The 23,239-nt window shown below is 42.8% G+C and overlaps 1 protein-coding gene and 1 non-coding gene across 8 annotated transcripts; one reads left to right on the plus strand and one right to left on the minus strand.

Moving 5' to 3' along the window:
• The first annotated feature begins 1,303 nt into the window (after positions 1-1,303).
• Positions 1,304-23,009, plus strand: pfkpa (phosphofructokinase, platelet a). Of its 7 annotated transcripts, none has more exons than XM_005740544.1 (23): positions 1,304-1,590; positions 4,173-4,246; positions 5,054-5,131; positions 6,230-6,419; positions 6,675-6,840; positions 7,100-7,144; positions 7,231-7,339; positions 7,537-7,632; positions 9,261-9,353; positions 11,040-11,165; positions 11,775-11,839; positions 12,089-12,158; positions 13,100-13,246; positions 14,374-14,444; positions 14,659-14,746; positions 15,467-15,619; positions 18,174-18,338; positions 19,514-19,575; positions 19,826-19,937; positions 20,259-20,358; positions 20,686-20,691; positions 21,975-22,080; positions 22,204-23,009. In XM_005740544.1, the coding sequence occupies exons 1-23, from the start codon at positions 1,497-1,499 to the stop codon at positions 22,358-22,360; spliced, it is 2,373 nt and encodes a 790-aa protein (XP_005740601.1). In that variant the 5' UTR covers positions 1,304-1,496; the 3' UTR covers positions 22,361-23,009. The 7 variants fall into 7 exon arrangements, with proteins under 7 accessions (XP_005740601.1, XP_005740600.1, XP_013768248.1 ...); XM_005740543.1 differs by lacking the exon at positions 15,467-15,619 and adding an exon at positions 16,607-16,759; XM_013912794.1 differs by lacking the exons at positions 7,537-7,632; positions 15,467-15,619 and adding exons at positions 7,988-8,083; positions 16,607-16,759.
• Positions 12,423-12,495, minus strand: trnat-ugu (transfer RNA threonine (anticodon UGU)). Its single transcript has one exon. It is a non-coding gene; the product is annotated as a tRNA-Thr (tRNA).
• Positions 23,010-23,239: the final 230 nt, after the last annotated feature.

Consider the following 23,239-nt stretch of genomic DNA (forward strand, 5'->3'; position numbering starts at 1 on the left):
AGTGTCTTCTCCGGGGAAGATGTAGGAGTGTCTAAGGGGACTGAGGGGACACATGTGAGGCAAGAAGGTGCACAACTATCAGTGATGTCACTAGCAGGATCACTTTATATGTCCTTGTATGTAGTTCCTGAATCTTAAGGGCTGTCATTCATGCATATCAGAATGTTATTTTCTTCTGAATCGATTTTGAGTTTGCAGGAAAAACAGTTCTTCTGATAATAGGATGATTCTGGACTAAAAGCACAGTAGCCTCATTTGCTTGTTCTAAATCATATTGCAAAGTACTCTATAATTGAATTAGGTCGTTCAGCGGTGTCTGCTGTGTGATGAGAATAATTCAAAATGACTGATTTCTTTTTCTTTCTGCTGATGACTCAGGTTTTGATGTTATATGTTACTAAACAGACCTTTACTCACACTTTTTGTTTGAGACCAATACAGAACATGCACAGTACTTCCGTTTTATAGCTTTCCACTTGTAGTTTGGCCTTAAGGCCACATGATGGAGACAACGATCCAAAGTGGAACCTTCCTCATTGCGTGTTTCATAGTTTTACATTCTTGTGTTTATCTGTGAAAAATCTTAAATAGTCAACGCTAACTTACTCTGTGTAGTGTTAGGAGTCCCATACACATAAAGGTAGTAACAAAAATCAGTGGCTCATAAAAAACGACCTTGAACGGAAGTCATAGCTCCAGTGTAAAAGGATTTCGGCCTGAAGGAAAGCGCACAGTTTCAGTGATGCAAATGTAAATATGATATTTAAGCAGTGATCAAAACACAATAATACACTTCACAAAAGAGTCAGCCTGGGCCGTAAACGATGCATTTTACGAAGAATGGCATAAGGTAGCGCATCTGTGGAAGGTTTGTTTTACCTTACACTGTTGGGCAAATACATCAGCAACAGTGAAAGAATATAGATTTAGAATACTATAAAACGTACACAGTTGAAACACAAGGATTACCAAAATGTTGATGATCGAGCAAACCAGTTACTGCAATAAAAACATCTAGGCCTAGAAATAGAAATAAAAATATTTATATTGCTATTACTACTCATAGTATTACTTTAAAAATAATAGATTTATTCGTCTTTACACTGTATGATTCAGGTGTTTCTGTGTGTAACTTTCGTAGCCTGTTGCTTCCTCCTCACTAAGGTTCACTGAAACCTCGCCGGCATCCTCTAATGATAGACCCGCCCACACATCTCTTATTAGTTTGCAAGCGAACGGATGCTGCTGGAACTATGATTTGATTGGCCCGAGCTTCTGCCAATAACTGTCCTCGCGCTCGGCCTATGCAAATCAGCGACCAGATACGGAACAGACAGGAGAAGGAGACCAAAGCGGGCATACTGTACATAGGTAGAGGGCATAGATTGTTGCCCTTCATCATTTCAGCACAGTTCCGCACTGTCGGTGTTCTCTTTTATCGGCTTGTGCCAGGAAACACATATTTATTTATATTTATATATTGAGTTGCTGTGAAAATGGCGCAGCCGGACAGCAAGAAGATATTTTTTGAGAACCTGTCGGGAGCGGGCAAAGCCATTGCGGTGCTGACGAGCGGAGGGGATGCTCAAGGTAGAGTATCGAGTTACACTTTTTGTGGATACTTGTGTGAAGCATCGTATCAGTGAGGAAAGGCCCGCAAAGGGCGAAGATACACAGCCGTGTCATAGTGAACTGCCTGTCAAGTCGGCTTGGCATTTTATTTAAAAACGCGGTGGGGCGGGGTGGTACAGTAAGGCTGTGATGTTATGTGCCATTTACACGGTTAGCCGGCATGCTAACACCGCGCACCCCGCTAAGTCGCTAACAGCATCATCCTGTCATTGATTCAGGCATGTGTGACATTACCCAGCGGCTCAGACAGATGCGTCAAGGTCGAGCCGCGCGGTTTGCTTTCCTCCTCACAGTTTATTATTGCATTATAACTGACGGGCTTGTGTTAGCATTTAATTAGCGCAGATTCCCAATTAATTTAGGTTGTGCAGAAGCCAGATACGCAGGAGTGCAGGGCGCTGTGTAACCATTAAAAGCTGGTTCTGGTGGATGCGTAGGCCACTAGCGCACAGGTTGGAAATTCTTACACAGCGTTTCTGTCGTGTTCAGTTTTAGCGAGACTAGAGACTTTGGATTTTTATTAGCACAGTGGAGGCCAGCGGTTGTGGGATGCCGGCATCCTGTGTACGTGATGAGCAGCATATAACTCATCTACGTCTCTTCCAGTCAACTATACGTCACAGAGGAAACCCGGGTCATGTGCTCACCGGCTCATCTCGTAATTTCGCTTAAGCACATGTACATCTACTACTGCCGTGTAACGCCACATTGTAATGGCAGCCGGCTGATCCGAATGAGTTACATCATCTTATAATTAAACAACAAAATTCGAAACTTTATGATTTTATTTAAAGACAGGATGTGATTATTTTTACCTGTTATGTAACTTATTATTAGGCCTACACGTGACCAGTGTAGTAGAGGAAACATAAAGAGAGAGTGAATCCATCCCGATAGCTTTCAAGCTGTAGAAAGTGAAATATGAGCAAAACATGAATAAATATGGATATTTTAAAACATTTTTTCTTCTTATTGTTTTCATGCTGCATGGAAAGTTATTAACAAACCAACTGTAAATTGTAATTTGACAAAAATAGCAAGAAGCTTTGTATCTTTGTGGGGAAAAAACTTCTTTATCCTGCTTTAAAAATAGTCAGAAAGCACTTCAGCTGTTTTTGGCTTATTGATCCAGATATTCTTCCAATATTACCCTGAGAAGCCATGGTCAGATCAAAGTTGTGTCCACTTTTAGCATTGGATTGTGATACAAAGGGCAGCAGCACTAACACTGCTCTACAGCATTAAAGAAGCTTCTTTATTTTCTAATGTTGTTTATGTTAAAATCTTCTGCTAAATAACCACCCTGTTTTAAACTTTTCAATACATAATTTAGACAAATGTTGACCTTTTCTCAGAAACCACCTGTTGTTGTTATGTAAGTGCATTTGTGAAGAATTATTAATAATGCATTATTATTAATTACACCAGGTATTCTATAGTGTAACCTCCATCCTCCAGGAGCTCAAAGAGTGAATGTGGTTATTCAGAAGCAGTGAATTGATCCACTTAATTGCAGAACAAACACGCAGCGCTGGCCCCAGAGTTAAGCAGTGAGTCTGCAGCATGCTAGCTGAGACCGTGCATCAATGTCAGAGTACATTGTGTAGCCTTGGCTGAGTGCTTTCAGTCAGTCAGCAGGAGAAAGAGTCAGTCACGCAGAAGAAGAGATGTTCTGCTTTGATAGAGACTTTGAAACGTTCAGCTGAGATATCTACGCGAACATCTTTTCATATATTCTGCCTCTGTTTTCACCACACTCTGATGTCTGATGCCCCTGTGATTGTAGTTATGTAACAAGGACAGTGTGCCATGGATTATACACTGGGTTGTATTGTTGGTCCTTTTCTAATAATTCTGGATGCTTTGCCGGCTTCATGAGCAGATCATATTGCAGAGGCCTCCTAATTTGTTCCCTTCCCTCACTGCTGTGTCCTCTGCTTCCCGAGTGGGCTGAGCCTTTGTGTTGCAGAGTAACAGTACTGCTTGGTTCACAAGGAAACCCAGTCCTTTCTTCCCTTTGTTTACAACTCTTCCAGTTAGCCAAGTTCCCCTTCCCCTCCTTCCTGTGGGTAAAGCTTTACGTTTTTATCCCATCTGTGTTGAAGCTAACCCTGACGTTGACATTAAAGCCACAGAGCATGGTCTTACTGGTTAGTATTTTCACTCAGACTCACAGAACCTGTAGGAGGAGCTAGGAAAGCCTTTTGACCAAACATGGCAGGGCTTTCTGATGGGGCAAAAAAATCCACAAGTGACACACAGACACTATAAACACGCAAAGGCTGGGCTTACACACATTATCTCCCACATCCAGGACATAGAAATACTCATAAAAAAATAAATAAAGGTTTACAGCTGCACCCAGATTAAATAAATATCCATGTAGCTTAAGCCCTGGGAGAGCCATGCAAATTGGGGTTTTACAATGACTTGGTGCAGTTGAGACACATGTGTTTTCCCTCTCTATAGTTTAAAGTTTGACCTTGTAAAACAAGTTGTTTTGTGATTAAGATTTCTTCTTTTAACTCTTTCTCTTTCAGGAATGAATGGTGCTGTGCGTGCTGTGGTTCGAATGGGGTTGTACGTGGGGGCAAAGGTTTATTTCATTCATGAGGTGAGCCATAAATTTATCTTTAGGACTATAGTAGCATTTTCAAGGAAAATCACTATAAAGTATTTGGAAGACATTTAAGCCCAACTTTAATGGTTGGATTTGTGTACAGTACTAGCCAGGGGTCCGGTATCAATACAGGGATGTTTCTTTTGTTTTCATGAAGCAGATGTTAAAAGAGCTTTGGGAAGAGCCATGCTCTGTCTGCTCATCCTGTGATCCCAGCACATCTGTGTACGTGTGGCTTCTGCTCACACACAGTGTGATGTTACATAACTGAGGCTTTAGATGCCTCATATGAATACCCTGCACCCAGCTAAGGTAGCACAGTATGATGATGCACCAGTCTTATAGTTAGGGTTAGTAAGTTTCATTGGTTTTGAATTATGTGGAAATATTTTGATTATTTCAAGTCATGATGACAATAGGATGTCGTTGCGTTGTATTTTGGGCTGTTAGCCAGAGGTTATTTGGAGTGTGTGTTTGTTTGCTTAGCTCGTGCAACACTCAGAAAGATGATTCTTTGCCCTCATAACCATGAAGCAATATTTTGAAATAAATTGCAGCAGAAATCAAATGGTCATGCATTCAAATAAATAATTAGTAAGGAAAATAAACTGAATGTATACTACTTGAGTAAATTTTATTTGCCCAGATTCCATTAAATGTAACATTTCATGTTGTATGTAACAGAGTTACATGGGCAATTTATATGTTTATTACATGTAATTTATATCTAATTAAATTAGTTAAAGCCACAATTTTAGGCATAAATGTTAAATGTATATTCTTTTTTTTCTCTGTAATCAGGGATATCAGGGTATGGTGGATGGTGGGGATAACATAAAGGAAGCCACATGGGAAAGTGTGTCCAGCATGCTGCAGTTGGTGAGTAATTATCATGGTCTATATTAGACACATGTAACATACACAGAGTGAGGTTTTTATAAGCAGGTGTTCTCTCTCCTGTGGGCTCCCGGCTTATATCGGAAACATTCGAAAGTAATAAATACTTTTGCAGTTCTTGGACTGCAGTGTGCAGTGTTTCCCACATGGAAACATTTCTTGGATGGGCTGGCAGGTGTTTTAATAACTGTCCAAAAACTCATTTAGCTTTTTATTTGTGTGGAGGAACGCCTTGATGTGTGATTGATTTATGATCTTCTCACTCTGCAAGTTCATCATCTTCCAGTAAGCTAACTCTGGCCCTTCCTGTATCGTTTTTCTTCCTGGCTCTCTGACCAGGCTACTGTTGTGATGGTAATCAGCGTTATTCAGCTGCTTTCTCTAGAGAGGATCACGTCCATTTAGATGTACTCCAGTTCCACTGTTTTGAACTGCAGCTGGGATAGTATCCTTGTGCTCCTCCGGTTGTCCTCTGTGAGTTTGAGGAACCATTCTAACTAGAACCTGGAGCAAGTGGAGACCCGTTTGATGTATTGGTTTGAAGTCCACCGAGGCGACTTTGGAGTATTGTCACCAGCTGCAGTTCAAGACAGTGCAGTTAGAGTTCATCTTACTAGATAAGCAGCTTATTTTACTCAAAGCACTTTGCAGAGGAACAATCTTCATATCGACGTGTTTAATAATAAATAACCTAACCTCACATCAGATTTATTTCTTGAGACGTTTGCTATAAATTGGAATTATTATCCTTTTTATTATGGCGTGACTAATGCATCCACACGCCCTCTTTACCCACCATAAATAAAATATAAAAGTGTGGAAAAACACAGAAATATGTATTTATCAAAGTTAGGTTTATCTTGCAGGAAGCAATGCACAAAGGAGGAACATGTAAGTCATGTGACACAGACGATAAGGCTGTTTAGTGGTGAAACATTACAACCTCTAACATCGCAGTAGGCGGTGTGTTATCAGTAGTGCTTTTCCTGTTGAAGAACAAACGCAGGAGTTCAAACCAAAAGAATAACCATGTGATATGGGCCGGAGACACTTTTAAAACGTTCCCATTATCGTCACCAGGGAGGGACTGTTATCGGCAGCGCTCGCTGCAAAGAGTTTCGCACTCACGAGGGGCGCCTGAAGGCTGCCCACAACCTGGTGCAGCACGGCATCACCAACCTGTGTGTGATTGGTGGAGACGGCAGTCTGACGGGAGCCAACCTCTTCAAGGAGGAATGGAGCGGGCTGCTGAATGAGTTGGTGGAACAAGGTAGTGGAGGCTTTATGGCTCTGTGTTTCCTATTTCCAGTCAAGACAAAATGCAGTTTATATATTCTGAGGACGTGGTTACACTGTTGAAAACAATTCTGCACAGCATGTGGAGCTTGGAGTCATTTGGTGCCATACTGAGAAACCGTATCTCCTGCCAGTAATATCAGAGATTTGTGTTTGTAGGAACAGCTGTGACTCAGAGTGGTTACTCAGACAAAAGCCCAGTCCTGCTCTAAGCTTCTTTTCCTTTCAGGTTTGATTGAGGCCGATGCCGTCCAGAAGTACTCTGCCCTTCACATTGTGGGGATGGTCGGCTCTATCGATAACGACTTCTGTGGAACTGACATGACAATTGGCACTGACTCGGCTTTGCACAGAATCATCGAGGTGGTGGACGCAATTATGACAACTGCACAGAGGTGAGCAGTCAACATAAGCACCTTTAGCAGCTTTACGTGTGAAAGCTGCATATGTGACAAGTCAGTCGCTAGTTCAGGCTTTAATTATCAGGGTACATTTCAAATATAATAATCCTTCACTCTTACCAGCAGCTGTTTCAATCACTCGCCTTGAAGTTGAGAAAAGTTTAACGCAGGAAAAAACTATCATGGTATCTTCTACACCTGCTCTCGGGTACATCAGCGTTCCTACATCATATTTCCTCTCCTTATCTTTCAGTCACCAGAGGACATTTGTTTTGGAGGTCATGGGCAGACACTGTGGGTAAGAATAGATAAACCTTAACAGATCCAGAACCATCAACTCTCAGTCAGAGACACAGAGCTTTATCACCTGTGTGTGTTTCCCAGCTACCTGGCCCTGGTGAGCGGCCTGGCTTGCGGGGCAGACTGGGTGCTGATCCCTGAAATGCCTCCAGAGGATGGCTGGGAGGAGAAGATGTGTCAGAAACTATCTGCGGTAACACAGTCAGACTTACTCAGTGAAGTGTAGTATTACTGGGTTGTTCTATGAGATGTAATGTTATATTTACTCTGATAACATGTTGTTCCAAACCTTTCTTTGTTTTTCTACACAGACTTTAAATCACGAAAGACTTTTGTGAGATTTTGTGTTTTTTCTGCTTTGAAAAAAAATGCCAATGTTCTATGATTTAGACCCGTTCCAGGGGAACAAGGCTGAACATAATCATAGTTGCAGAGGGAGCCATTGACAGGCACGGGAAGCCTATAACCTCTAGTTTTGTCAAAGATGTGAGTACCTGAGTGTTAAGAAAGGGGAAGCCAGAAGCACGGAGACCTGACTGATGCAAGCCAGCCATCTGAGCTACACACCGCCAAAATCTTTGGTTACAGTTTTCTTACAGTATCCACATTCAGTCCCGTAATAACAAAGTGTGGACAAGCAGCAATAAAGACAGGATACACCTGATAACTAAGTGTGAACACAAGCCGTGGTGACACCAGGCTTTTATTGTGAACAAATCTGTCCTCGGCTCCCAGGCTGCCGCCGTCGTCCGGCTCCCTCCCCGTGCTTCTGAAAGCCCACGTCACAGCCACAGTCTCAGTTTTTCTGTCATGTTGTTTCTCCACCACGCCCTCCTTGTAGAACCGAGCAGGGATGAAAAGGCTGAATATCATAATTGTAGCCGAAGGGGCGATTGATCGTAACAACAAACCCATTACCACTGAATATGTTAAGAATGTAAGTACAGAGTGTACCCAGTTCCAGCTTTGACTCCCTCCTGAATGACCTCTACTACTGTACTGCTGCCCTGGTGTGGCTTTGTTGCTGTGTTTCTGGAATGCTCTGTAAAGCACACTTGCTAGATTGGTAAGAGGGCTTTCACCACACTGTACTGCCAAAGCACTGCAAGGCACCTTTTCTAAACCTCACAGCTATTATAGGTCTTATAGCATTTACTTATAGCTGCTTCACACATAGCCTTCTTTTTCCTTACAAATTGGCTTTTTAACTGTAAATTGTGAATCATGATGATATTATTATGTAATTATTACTAACATTTTTATTTGGAGATTCTGTTTTTATTTAAAGTAGCAGAGTAATTATTTTTGATTTCAAATTAAAAGCTCCTTTCTAACATGACTGAAAAATTAGAACGGCTTGCTTGTGCTTTGTTGTTTCCCCTTCTCTTCAGCTTCAGATCGTGTTGATGTTCAAGTTTGTGATGTGCCAGTTTGTTTACATGTGTTTTTGCATATACCTTTGTTTTGTATATATTAGTGACACAGTTATATCTTTATTAGTGTATATATAATATGCATTAGATGAATTTAGACAACAGTAAAGCAACACTTCACCCATAAATCACATAAACATCCTTTTCTCTGGTCCTATTTATCTTGTGCTGTTTATCCATCTAGATGACTTTGCCGTCTGCCTTCTCTTCAGTCGATTTGTGGTGCTCAAAATCCATTTAAAAAGCTCAGCAGGAATGCTTATTTAAAAAAACAAACACTGAACCCCCCCAACACACACGCACATTTTTAAATTTATTTTGTTTAACCGACTAACAGTTGTATCGTTATGTGGAAGGAAGCCTGCATGTACCTGTGAGGTTTATTTTAAATGCATGTATTTATTTAATTTTTGCTTCTCTGATCAGCACTAGGCAAACATCATCTGATTGCATTATATTCAAGAGAAAACAGACTTACCAATTGGAGCTGAGCGACTCACACCAAAGCAAATATAGGTGATAAACAGCAGCACAGGCCTGAGGAAAGTACAGACATTTGATTTTAGGGTGAACTGCCTCTTTAAGGATCCATTACCTAAATGAACAGCTGTTATTTTCATGAGAATGTTGATGACGTGATGCCAGGCCATCTGCTCAAACTTGTTTTTCTTTTCCTCGCAGCTCGTGGTCAAGTGCTTGGGTTTCGACACACGAGTGACAATTTTGGGACACGTGCAGAGAGGAGGAACCCCATCTGCCTTTGACCGTATCTTGGTAGGTCCACCCTCCTGAGTTATGAGCCAGTGCTCTGATGTTTTTTTGCTAAATGTTGAATTACTTTAGGGGCCAAAATATCAAACATTTGTTGGGTTCACGTGCTCAAAAAGCAGGATTAATTTTTCTCTGTCAAACTACTTTGCCTCTGGCCTGTTGGTTAAATAAAACTTGTTTTAAAAATAAGGAATTAAATGATGCCAGATCATTTGATGGAAATGAACTTCAATCTCCAGAAGACACCCTAAAAATCAAATTACTGCAGGCTAGTAGTTAAAAATGGTTCTCAGTAGTTTGTGTGACCCCCACAATCTCGTCAGCATTCCTGACAACGGGGCACGCTCCTCATGAGACAAAGGATGATGTCCTGGGGAATCTACTCCCAGAGCTGGACCGGAGCGCCACTGAACTCCTGGACAGTCTGAGCGTCCGTCCAAGGATTTCATCCTGATACCTAATGGCAGTCAGGGTGCAGTTGCCTAAGCTGTTGAGGTCTGTGTGTCCTCCCATGGATATGCCTCCCCAGCCCATCACTGTCCCACCAACAAACCAGTCATGCTGAACGATTTTGTGGCTTCTCCAGATCCTTTCATGTCTGTCGCATTTGCTCAGGCTGAACATGTCCTCATTTGTAAGAAGCACAGGGCAGCGGTGCCCTGCCTGTTTTAGTATTTATGGCAAATGTGAGTCGGGCTCCACGGTGCCAGGCAGTGAACACAGAGGGGAAGCCAGAGGGCATCAGGACCTCAGGCCCCCATGAAGTCTGTTTCTGTGTTTGGTCACAGACATCCACACAGGTGTTCTCCTGGAGGTCATTTTGTAGCTCTGGCAGTGCTCATCCTGTTCCTCCTCGCACAAAGGAGTAGACAGCGCTCCTGCTGATGGATTAAGGACCTTCTACGCCCCCGTCCAGCTCTCCTAGAGTAACCAAGCTTCTCCTGGGATCTCCTCCATGCTCTTGCACCTGTTCTTAATTTGATCAACACCAAAGCAGCTGAAACTGATCAGCAACCTCCTCTGCTACTTAACTGACCAGATCAGTGCCCACAACTTTAACTGACTTGATGCTTTACTCTGATTAAAAAGGATTCCTTTCATTTTTTTTCCAAGCAGTATCTTTTGCTTTTGGCCTGTCAAATAAACCATGTTTTTAAATTTATCACGTGAGGTTGTTGCAACTGACATTTTTGACTATTTTGGCAGTTTATAGGCACATTTATGTTTTTGAGCAGCATATTTATTAGTGTTTAAAGTGTTATTCCTAATTTTAAAAGCCATTATATTATCAGAAATGATTTCATTTTCACAATTAATGGTCTTTTGAGAATTTATAGTAAATGTTCCCTGTCCGCAGTATTGTTTTGAAGAGTTGTCCAAAACATTTCCTGTTCAATCCCGTGTGTGTCTGAGGAGCGCTGCCCTCAGGTTTTACGTTAAGCATATTAACAGATTTGTGGCTCTGCACACGAGCAAGTGTATCCCAGGAACCCTTCCCGTTTACTACAAAACGTCTACAGATGAAAACAAAAAAATGATGGATGTTTAAGAGGAGAATTAAAACCAATTTTAGATTTAAAGTAAATAAAACTTAAAAGAACAAAAGAAACCCTGAGCAGGGGAAGAATGTGTTGGCATAGAAACGATGAGTGAGGAAGATGCAGTTTAATCTGTGCGTCTCACATGCAGGCCAGCCGCATGGGTGTCGAGGCTGTTCTCGCGCTTCTGGAGACCACGGCCAACACGCCGGCCTGTGTGGTGTCTCTGTGTGGGAACACATCGGTGCGCGTGCCTCTGATGGAGTGTGTGCAGATGGTAAGTGCTGCTCTGTGCTGGAAACAGTCCAAGACCTTCACGTATTCAATAGGCATGCACACACACATATTTACAAAACCAGAGAAGCCGAGGAGAGACAGACACAGAGTCCATAAAGACAAAGAGCTTAAGTAATGATTTCAGACAGCACAGAGTCTGGAGTGGCAATAGTGTCCACAAGAGAAGTGCATTGTTTGAGATGGAGCCACTGGTTAATCATCATCTGTTTATGATGATGTGTACCGCCATAGAAATGCACAAAAAAGCTTTGTTGTCGTTCTCGCTCCTTGTTTGGGTTTAACAGAGCTCACAGTGAAGACCTCACTGACGTTATGTAGCAGGAAATGTTAGAGGTGAAGAGCAGGTTACGTATTAGTCACCTTTTTTGCCCAAACACACAATGACACGTTATTTTTTTCCTCTGTCCACACTTCAGGGCAGTTTCTCCTCCATGCAGCAGTTGTGACACTTCAAAGATCACAGACCTTGCATGCAGATGTTTATTCACAAATCGTGTAGATTAAACAAATTGAAAAGTACTTTTGTGCTGCCGTGTCTAAATGCAGATTTCAAGCAATGAAACAATCTCCTTTCTTTTTTTTGCCCCAGACTCAAGAGGTCCAGAAAGCTATGGACCAGAAACGCTTTGAGGAGGCCGTTAAGCTTCGGGGCAGGTATGACCGACAGACCTGAACTTCACTCAGTCCGGTGTTTCTAAGTGCACACAGGGAAAGTGGATCAAGGTGCTATTTTAGAACACCATCAGTCTGTTGTTTACACTCAGTGTTCAGCAGGATGAGGAAAGAGGGAAAGAATCAGGATCATGGACTTCATTTTCAAATACACCTCCCTTAGTTTTGAAGTGTTTACTGTGTATTGAAGTGTTGGAACAGATGAACTCACTGCACTTGGTTTTTCTGCAGGAGCTTTGAAAACAACCTGAAGACATACAAACTGCTGGCTCATCGTAAACCAGAATCCGAGCTGCCGACTGTAAGTGATGGTGTCAGCTTTGCTTGCTCACACTTAACACACACACAGAAATCAAAAAGGACAGCCCCCCCCTGACAGAATACCTGTAGAGCAGGTTGTTTTTAGGGAGCCAAGTCAGCCTAAGGTTCTGCCCAATAAATAATGACTCAGCTGTGCCTTACTGCTGCTGCTATTTTAAGAGCTGTCTTTGACAAAACAAAGCCATATACTTTATTTATCTAGAGGTGGAGGCAAAAACAAATAAAAAAGTATTGTCCAGGCATCAGGCCCCAGCGAGGATCGAACTCGCGACCCCTGGTTTACAAGACCAGTGCTCTAACCACTGAGCTATGGAGCCTGCGCTACACACCTTCTGAGGGAGTGACCTTATTACCATTGTCCTGTAGACGGGTGTGTGACATCAGGCTGAGGGCATTAGTATTCAGCAGTCATATGCGTCAGTGGTTCCCTGCTGTTCATTATAAAAAGATGAAAAGTGCACATAATAAGAACAAGTATTGACTTCTAACCATGTTGTTCTTATTTACTGTGAAGCCTTAAGGTTTAGTGAGCGTGGGCTTCATATGCGGCCCGGGTGGCCACTGTTGCTGTGCAGTGATATTAGATCACACCTGGCTCCCCTCTGAGGGTTGGACTTGATCATCCCTGCCAGGAGCTGCAGCTCCACAGGAGGTAGCTTACACTGAAAATCAGCGAAGTGTAGAGGCAGCCTGACAGACTCCATGCTGTGGAGCTTGCCTTAGGGTCTGACTCCACCCTCTGCCTCTGTGATAATGACCACTGTAGGCTCAGCATGTGGCTGAGAGTACCCCAGAAAGCATTTATTGATTTCTTCTGTAGAGCGTGATCATCCATGTTCAAAAACACACTTTATCATTTGGTGGGATTATTCCAGAGCCAGAATGTATGATAACCTGTTGCTGTGCATTTTATGTCTTCAGAGCAACTTCAATGTGGCAGTGCTGAATGTCGGGGCCCCTGCAGCGGGCATGAATGCTGCTGTCCGTTCAGCTGTAAGGGTGGGCATCTCTGAGGGGCACAAGATGTTTGCCGTCAGTGATGGCTTTGAGGGATTCTACAAAGGACAGGTGAGACTTGTAGCACTGCTGCTGCACTACTGCGTGTCATTATAATCGGCCTGAAACTAATGAGATTTCATGTTATTTAAATGCATTCATAATTTCCAAGCTTAATAAAAATCTTCTGTGTGTGTGACTCCAATTTTTTAATCAATATCTCAGAGAGAATTGGCTTAGCTTGATGAGAGTCAGACAGTGCACAGTCACACTAAAGCATAATCAGGGAAACCCGGGGGATAATCTGTCCAGATTAATGTAAACCAATTTCCTCACGCTCACTCTCCCTGCTCTGCTCGGCTCAGTCGAAACGATGCAGTACCACAACTATCCAGTGGGGGGAAACAGACTGTTCTCCCTGGGCTGAGAAACACAGCTCTGTACTGCTAAGTCAAAGAGTTTCTCACATTACCTATCACCACAATGTCACGGGATTTATGAATACAGGGTAAAAGCAAGCAGCACCTGTGTGACTTTTAACAATGAAAACCTGTACTGATATGTAATCTGAGGTGATACCGTTTCTTTGTTGCATGACTGGTATAACTAGTTTCTGTCCTCTAGCTTCCTTTGACGAAACCGCTCAGAGTGTGGGGTCGGCTCAGTGAACAGCACTTAAGAAACAATCGGATCATTTATCTCTATCAGAATGTCTCCACTGTCACTGCTTAGTTAAACATCCTCTGTGAGACCTGGATTCAGACTGTGCCTACTGACCCCAAGAAGATTAGAGCAGAGGGAATAATGGATTTCTGTTATTCAGGACTCAAGCACTCTCTGCTACACGCTTTGTTAGTTTCCGCTGCTACATGAAAGAGATTGTCCAGCAAATTAACTCTGGTGTTTGCAATGTCTGCCCTGAGAACCAGGAGGATAGGACAGAAAATACACAACTGTGAGAGAGATGCAAACTTAAGAAAATAAATTGGGGAGAAAACAGCTTCCACACTGGGACTCATTAGTCTCTGTGCAACTCTTAACACAACAAAGAAAGAAAAGCACCAGCTTTTGGAGCTTTTCAGCTCGTTGCAGGTTAGAAGAGCAGTAAATTAGAACATTTAAAACAAAACAAAATAAATAAAAGCATCCTGTGAACGACTCCACCCATAACATATCTGTCTCATCCATCTACCCTTCAGATTAAGGAGGTGAAATGGGGTGATGTCGGAGGTTGGACGGGACAGGGTGGCTCCCTGTTGGGGACAAAAAGGTAAAGAGTCTTCAGTTTTTCTTATAAAATAATAATTAAATTGAGATATCTACAAAGGTGATGGAGTCTGTATCAGCACTGTACCAGTGTATCCAGAGAATTTCCTCATAGACGGCTTTAAGAAACTAAATTTCCAGCCATACACTTTGTATTTCAATGATTTTGCATATTTCCATAATGTTTTTTTTCATAATACTCATTTTGTAATCCTCAGAACACTTCCTGCAAAACACGTGGAGAAAATTGCTGAGCAAATGCGAAAGCACAATATAAATGCTTTGCTGATTATCGGTGGATTCGAGGTAAGTTTCACACTCAGTTTTTGTCTCTGCTCGTTTTGCTTTTAACTTGTTGAGTCTGTCAGTAGATGCTTCTCATCTTTAAGTCTGTGTACAAGCTTAAAAGCTTTTAAATGATGAATATTTATGACATGTTACAGTAAACAGTATAATGTTTCCATCAGCCTTATCCCGCTTCATTTCAGCACACCTCTGTATGGTTCCATGCATAGCTGTGTACAAAACTATGCTTTAAATTCAGTTCTCTGCCTAAAAGCAGAGCTGCAGAACTGCAACATTGGAAGCTAATATTTAGCATTACATGTTAAATGGTATATGATATATATGTATAGCTATATAGTGAGAAAGAAGACTCCTTAACATGATGTTTTTGGATTATTTAACTGAAGTTGACTCGATTTGATCTGATTTGGAAACAGAGAACACCTGCTTTTCTTCAGCCATTTCACGCACTCCTGTATAGATGCTCACCAGCTTTACTTTTCCTTTGATGAATGCAAGTAAATGAGTTATCCTGTGTATGATGTACGTGTGTGTTTTTTGAGGGTGAATGTGGAGTGGTACCTGTCTGTTTCGCTGCTGTCCGTTGTGATAGACCTGGCTCCTCCCCTTGGCACCCTCCACTTATGTCTTACCCTTTCCTTTGTGGCAAGTAGCACCTCTCTTCCAGACCAATCTTCCAAACCCCTCGCAGACACTAAAGCACTTGGCTCTGCCCTGCAGGCCTTCCTGTCACTGCTGGAATTGTTAACGGCTCGTGGGAAATATGACGAGTTCTGTGTGCCCATGGTCATGGTCCCAGCCACTGTCTCCAACAATGTGCCGGGCTCTGACCTCAGCATTGGCGCTGACACGGCTCTGAACGCCATCACTACTGTAAGTGATGGGGCCTGCCAACAGGAATAGACAGACATGACACAGACACACAAACACATCCGCTCACTTTACAAGCCAGCCAGCTGTGTTTCAACAAGGGGGAAAAACCCACAGTGTTGTGTTTTACCAGTCACCAGCCTGTCAGGGGATCATTCGGAAGAAATCCTTGTAACGGTGGCATCTGTCAGCCACACGTGGCACAAAAAGCCTCCCTAAAAACTAGAAATTCAGACAGACAAAGTGAGTCATGTCAGCACCGTGAGGCGTGACTGGTAAACTTCAGGTAAGTAAGTGAGTGTCAACATGGAGGCATGCTGTGAGGTGCACACGTGTTGTGGCCGCCATGTTTTGCTCTGCTTGCCCTTCTCCCTGTCTGTGTGTTTGTGATAGTGTCCTCTGACACGTCATGACGAGTGGCTGGCTGCATGCAGGTTTTGACGTCTACACATCGCCAGAACACAAGCTTAACAGCCTGTAGTTCAGGTAACGTGTGCTGTTTCAAACTGGAATCGCAGCTTGGCCATCTTCATGTCCTCCTGCTGTGTATGCAGACTCGACTGGCCCTGCTTGTCCTGCTGAATATAAGCAGATCTGGCTGTCATGTGGTTGTTATATGCGGCGTCACCGTGGAGCAGATTCTGAGGCCAACAAGCACACATCTCTCTGTCCTGTCTCTTCATCTGCTCTTTGTCTGTCCCTGTTTATCATCCTTCCCTCTGCTTTCTCTCTCTGCAGATCAACTTCCTGTTCTGATTACACGTTCCCCACTCTGCTCTGCCACTCTTTCTGTTCTTATTTTCTTTTCTCCACCACTCTGTTCACAATCCCATCCTCCCGTCCTTTCTGCCAAAGGGAAGCCATAGCCGCTATCACACGGAACATGCCGGAATGGCGGGATACTCTCTTGCAAACTGAGAGAGATTCACCCCTCTCTCTCTCTATAAGTGACCGGTCGTCTAACGCGTTTTCTGTATACTGCTGCTTCAGGCGTTTGAGAGTCTGCTGCAGCTGTATGAGGCTCGCGCCAACTATGAGGAGTTTTGCATCCCGATGTGTATGCTGCCTGCCACCATAAGTAACAATGTACCCGGCACCGATCTAAGTATCGGGGCAGACACGGCCCTCAATGCCATTGTGGAGGTAAGGCAGCCAAACCGCCGCCAGCAGAGCTTTGAGCACTTTGTTCAAGATGCTTGTGCAAAGACACTGAACGTGAGGCATGATATGAAAGTGCAAGAGAGAAAACTGTGGTCCAGTGCTAATACTCAGCAAACTGTCCGCTTACAGAAGGTGCTACACTATTTTCTCTGGATTTAGGTTACAGTAAAGGCAACAAAAGTCAATGAATTAAACTTAGCCCGAACACTAACTCAAACATAAACTGTGCATTCATGTGCTGCTGCGAAAAATTGGAAAAAAGTGTTTTCCTACTGATCCCCCTCACATCATCAAAACAACTGAGAAAGATGGAAAAGTTTGGTGCACAACTTTCTCAGTTCTTTTAAATCATACACAAAAGCATGAAGTAAAATTGTGCACATTTAAGTACATCAGTGTTGTTTTCTAACATTAAATATATGATATGCTGAAGCACTTTGAGGGCTCCAGGATAGTGATTTACAAAACTGTTAGCTTGTGTCCATGCAGAGAAACAGATTTGTTACAAATGTTACTTCTTAGAGCTAACCCTGTTAAAAGCTAAAGCAACAGTTTATTTATTGGATGGCCTGTATTTATATAGCGCTTTACTAGTCCCTAAAGATCTCAAAGCACTTTACATATCCAGTCATCCACACATTCACACACTGGTGATGGCAAGCTACATTGTAGCCACAGCCACCCTGGGGCGCACTGATAGAGGCAAGGCTGCTGGACACCGGGCCCTCTGACCACCACCAGTAGGCAATGGGTGAAGTGTCTTGCCCAAGGACACAACGACCAAGACTGTCCAAGCTGGGGCTCAAACCGACAACCTTCCAATTACAAGGCAAACGCCCAACTTATAAGCCACGATCGCCCTGTGCTGTTTCAACACATTCTCATTTAAAAGCACATGGATACACTATAGCACGATTTCCCATTTTTGGGAGACGGGCTCTCTGCAGAGCACGTGAATTCACAGTAACACATATTTTTATATTTTTACCACTGCTGCAACTTCTAAACTGACGCTAGATTATCTCATATTTAGCTGATTGTCAGCACTGGGCTATCAAAATAAAAATCTAGCACAGGAAGAAAAATGTTTCCACATAGAATTTAACCAAGTGTTTGCATATGAATTCTGAATTTAATGTTACCATCTGACGTGTTCTGTCGTCTTTCGCAGGATCCAGTCTGTCTGGTGAAAGCAGCATTTAGATGAATCTGTTGTTGAAATGTAGCTATTCGCTAAATAAGCATGCTGTTGTTCTACTGTGTGGAAAGTCTTAAGTTAACACTAATCTTTATGTTTACCTTGATGGGCAAATATGAGCTCAGGGTTACAGAGGTTAGCTTTGACACATTAGTGCTGAATGTGTACTGACTTTGTGAGCTCATGTGCGTGTGTCAGACCTGTGACCGCATCAAGCAATCAGCCAGTGGGACCAAGAGACGTGTGTTCATTATTGAGACTATGGGAGGCTACTGTGGCTATCTGGCCACGGTGGGGGGCCTGGCTTCAGGGGCCGATGCTGCTTACATCTACGAGGAGCCGTTTGACATCAAAGAACTGCAGGTATGACGCAACCACAGAACCAGTATGCATTCATTATTTAAAGTAGCCCTGTGATGGTCATTTCAGCACCAGCTTTTTATTCTTGGACTGAAGTAGCTTTGCATGAGTCACAGTTCCAAAATAAACAAACAAACAGTTTTGGCTCCTCTCTCTCCAAGGACATTCTCCCTTTATTACAGTTATTTTCGTATTGTCCAATGAACAACAAACAGTGTTATATAAATGCTCAGAGATAAACACTGAAGTAAGCAAGCAAATAAAACATTCTAACAAAACAAACAGCAGCAAAAAGAAAACTATCCTGTATGAAAACAACAACATTCAATAATAACTTTAATAATGATGGAATCTGTTATATTTATAGTGTATATACACTTAATGCCCACTTTTGTAGGTACACCAGTTTAAATTCCTTTTAATCCAAATATCTAATCAGCCAGTCACATGACAATTACTCACTGCATCTGGCATGCAGACACTGCTGATCTACTGGGATTTGAACCCACAACCATCTCTAGGATTTACAGAGATCGATCAAAGAATAAGAAAGCATCCAGACAAACTGCAGTCCTCTTGGTGAAAGGGCCTCATTGATGCCAGACGTCTGAGGTGAATAGTCAGACAGCTCTGAGCTAATAGGAAGACAGCAGTGACTCAAATAACCACTCGTAACCACCGTGGTTTACAGAAGAACACCTCTGAATGCACAACAAGTCAAACTACAGCAGCAGGGGACCACAGCAGGGTCCACTCCTGTCAGCTTACAACTGCAAGCTGAAGCAACAGTTAATGTTGCCTGGGCTGTCGAGCCTATTTCTGCTACAGCTTTGGGACTGCAGGGTGAGAATTTGACATAAACGGCATAAAAGCATGGCTCCATTCTGCCTTGCATTAACTGCTGGTGGTGTAATGGTGTCGGGGATTTTCTTGGAAAACTTTAGGCCCCTTAGTACCAGCACTGAAGGCAAAAGAGGTGTACCTAAAAAAGTGGCCGTTAGTGTATATGGCAGTAAATAAGGTAAAGCAACATAGGTCCCCTTTAAGTTTCAGGCTCAGTTCTTTACATGTCATTCCTGGTTTTATCCACTAGATGTCACCCTACTCTAGTTCTAAGGCAGACCTTACAGAGCCACCTATGTGTTAACATCAGCCACATGCACTACTTTGTCCCACAGGCCAATGTTGAACATCTGACAGAGAAAATGAAGACGAGCATTCAGAGAGGTCTGGTCCTCAGGTAAGAAAATGACAGTCACCTTAAATTTCCAGCCAGCATCTCTTTGTAATGAGCTGCAGTGTAAACATGCATTTCCATCCCTCGGTGTTTGAAGCTCCTTGTATAGTAAACAAATGTTGTGGTGAAGCCGACAGTTTTGACAGTGCTGACATTTTACGATCCGGCTCCCACTGATGACGTCCAGCTAGCGTGAGCGTCAACTCACATCGTGAGTGTGCCTCTGCTAACACTTTCACTGTGTGTCTGTCAGGAATGAGAACTGCAATGAGAACTACACAACAGACTTCATCTATCAGCTGTACTCTGAAGAAGGCAGGGGGGTGTTTGACTGCAGGAAGAATGTGCTGGGACACATGCAGCAGGTGGGCTGATTTCCCATTGTATAAATAATCAGTGGTAACGTCTCCTCCAGAGTACAGAAGTGCCAGTTTTCCATATTTGTATCATGAATATGCATGTTCTCAGTTTACATGGCTGGTCTTTGTTGTATTTTGGATTTGTGTATCTTGAGATTAGCACATAAAAAAACTGGAACACACAAAACTTTGATGATCTCTGAAGAAAATCTAGTTTGTAATGAAAAGATAGCACAGCTAGCAAACCACATCAGCAAACGTGTTCAATTAAGAAGAAAGGGGGGAAAGATCTGGTGGATGAGTGAAAACTCTTAATTTTTTCCAAAGGGAGGAGCGCCGTCTCCATTTGACCGGAACTTTGGGACCAAGATCTCAGCCAAGGCCATGCAGTGGGTCTCCAAAAAGCTGGTTGAGACGTTCAGACAAGGTAAGGTTAATGTTCCCTGCAGCCTGTAATTAGACCCGTGTTAGCCGATCCTCCCTCCCTGCAGAGGCGTGGCCGTTGTGAAGCAGATCTGTCATGGAGTCACTCTGTCTGACATTTTGATGTATGTTTATCCTCACAAAGAAAATGAATTATTGATCATTTACACTCATCAATGTAGCATTTTAATGAGGACCAACACACTTCCTCATCTGATACGACACAACCGACCTGTACACTGTTTGTGTAATAAGGCCGCCATTAAAGTTAAAACTCCTCTTTTTGTTTTGTTTTTTTGTGTCCATTTCTCTTACACTCGGATGACATAAGATGAAGGTAAATCCTCTTCTTCATGCTGGCTCCATGACCATCTACATATTTAGCTCCTATCCTGTGTTTTCATTTTAGCACCATACTCCCAGTGTGTGTGTGTGTGTTTCTGTGTGTGTCATTTTCACTGTTCTGTTACACACATGTAGGATGCAATCTGCCCATGCCTTCCAAATTTACCGGCAGCCACCATGCAGTGCTGTTTCCAGGTCATTTCTGAAATGGAAATGTGCAAGCATGGGCTGTGCGAGCGACACGCACATTTCTTTTTCCTGCTTTTCCCACATTTTCTTGGTAGCGTGCGGTGCTTTATCTCAATTCAGCTGCTTTTGTTCATGGCTTCCATATCAACACCTCTTTGTGCTTCAGTTTTCTCATCCTCTTAAACCACACTGCAGCTGTTTCATTTATGATGATGTTTCAGATAGCCACTAGCTGGTAGAAAGAAATCACTGTGAACCACCCCTGCCTCCCCAAATACCTCTCAATGTGAAAGCCACTGGGAATTTAGCCAAAAATCATAACAATTACAAATGGTATCAAAGTTGAGAGTTTAGGTGAGTCCTTGGCCTTTTTGATGAGACAAAAAAGTCCAAAAACATTAAAAACTGAGCTCAGTCACCGGGATTACACTTTAACAAAAAAAGGACTGTAATTAAAAAACAGAAATTATTTGTGAATTGAAAAGCTATCAAGCAGGTCAGGATGGACCCTTTGGTTGTCTGGTTCTGGCCATCGGGTCGTATGTTTGCTGATCCATGTTCTGCTGTGATTGATCTTCTTAAAGCTACCGATCACAGAGAGAGGCAGGGTGGGGTGCTGCTGCCATCTGCTGGTAAGGCAGCTGTGGCTGTTGGTGGTTGGCTACATAGACGCAGCTTCAACTCTACAGTTAACTCGCTTTATACATTAACAAAATATTAATAATGAAACGACTAGTTTTTCTGGTGCCAACTAACAAAATCACCGACTTTAAGAAGGGAAGCAGTTATCCTTTGCTGCTGATGTGAGGGTAACCCTGATCACCGGTGTAGTCCACTGTTTCTCCAACAAAAACAATGACACTAGTCATTTTCACCAGTGGGCTTTTAAATCACTGACACACAGAGGTGTAGGAAGTTAAATCTAGCGATCAAAAAGTTCCAAAATAACGGCACTGCATAGACCCACAGCTGGAACGCTGTTGTAGGTTTGGGTTTCCAGTGGCTTTAATTCCACCCTAATGCATGTTTGTAAGATCAGGGACTTCCTGTGTTTGCACCTTTGATTGATTCAGTGTTTGTGTGCAGGCCGAGTGTTTGCTAACACCGAGGACTCCTGCTGTCTGCTGGGAATGCGCCGCAGGACTCTGGTCTTCCAGCCTGTGGTCCAACTCAAGGATGAGACTGACTTTGTGTATGTATCACAGTAGCTCGCTGGCACACAGGGAGATTAGTCCAGAAGAGAACTCGGGAGTCCAAAATGAGAAAGAAATGCCGAAATAAACGCTGACACTGACGTTTCTTCATCTGTGTGCAGTCACAGGATCCCCAAGGAGCAGTGGTGGCTGAAGCTGCGTCCTTTGATGAAGATCTTGGCTAAGTACAAGACGAGCTACGACGTCTCCGACTCCGGACAGCTCGAGCACGTCGTACACAATCGACCAAAAGACTCGGACGCTTCGGTGGCCATGTGAAGGCCCGCGCTGTATGACGGTCTGAGTTCAGTCTTTGTGTATGATGGAAATTTTGTGAGGTGTCAGTCTTTGTGTTGTAAATGAGCTCCTGTTACAACATGAACACTTTTTTTTCTGGCCACATGCTGTGTTCATGGTCTGTTACTGTCATTCCTTTTAGTGGCGCTCCTCTCAGTTTTGTTTTAAAAAAACTCACCAACTGTAGTCTAGCCTCTCTCCTCCTCTTATCAAATGCACACACACACAGCTGTCCTGCCATGCATCTGTGTGTCCTCGTCGCCCTGGATCTTTTTAGTGTTTTTAAATTGCACTTTCTGTGTCTTGAGTTGCTTCGACATTCTCTGACTGCAGAGCTGCAGAGTAGGCACTTTATCTGCAGCACAAACCAGTGCGTATCTTCTTAGAACGAGTGTGAGGTTAAGCATATTTATATGAGACTGATGCAATATAGTTTTGCTGCAAGCCAAGAGAACTCCATTCTGTGCTTTAACAAGGAAACTAATATTTATCTTTTAAAAAATATTTTTGCTTGTAAATGTGGATATATTAAAAATGTAGGCACTGCTGTACTGAGTAGCTGTCTGTTATATTGCACCAACAGAGTTAGATGTATATGAGACCCACAGAATAAAATCATACTTGAGATGTGCCTGAGTCACGATTGTCACTTTCCATCAAACGATGTCCTTTTATTTCATCTGGGATTATTACAGTTCTTCCAGTCATTTAATTGACATTTTTGGGGTTTAACTAGAGCTTGTATAATCAAAATCGCTTTCAGTTGACTGACTCTTGGTGAAGCCTGAAGATTAGTGAAGCCAGTTAGCAGGCTCGTGGCCCCGAGTGTCAGATTAATGAGCCATTCATTAGCTGTGTAAA

The sequence above is a fragment of the Pundamilia nyererei genome, unplaced genomic scaffold (assembly GCF_000239375.1).
Source record: "Pundamilia nyererei isolate P.nyererei 1_Seehausen unplaced genomic scaffold, PunNye1.0 scaffold00101, whole genome shotgun sequence".
NCBI classification, from domain to species: domain Eukaryota; kingdom Metazoa; phylum Chordata; class Actinopteri; order Cichliformes; family Cichlidae; genus Pundamilia; species Pundamilia nyererei.

Coding starts and splice junctions, on each gene's coding strand:
- pfkpa (XM_005740544.1), top strand. CDS start 1,497: ATGGCGCAGCCGGACAGCAAGAAGATATTTTTTGAGAACCTGTCGGGA. Junction 7,145..7,230: donor GTCATGGGCAGACACTGTGG/GTAAGAATAGAT, acceptor TGTGTTTCCCAG/CTACCTGGCCCTGGTGAGCG. Junction 12,159..13,099: donor CAGAATCCGAGCTGCCGACT/GTAAGTGATGGT, acceptor TTATGTCTTCAG/AGCAACTTCAATGTGGCAGT.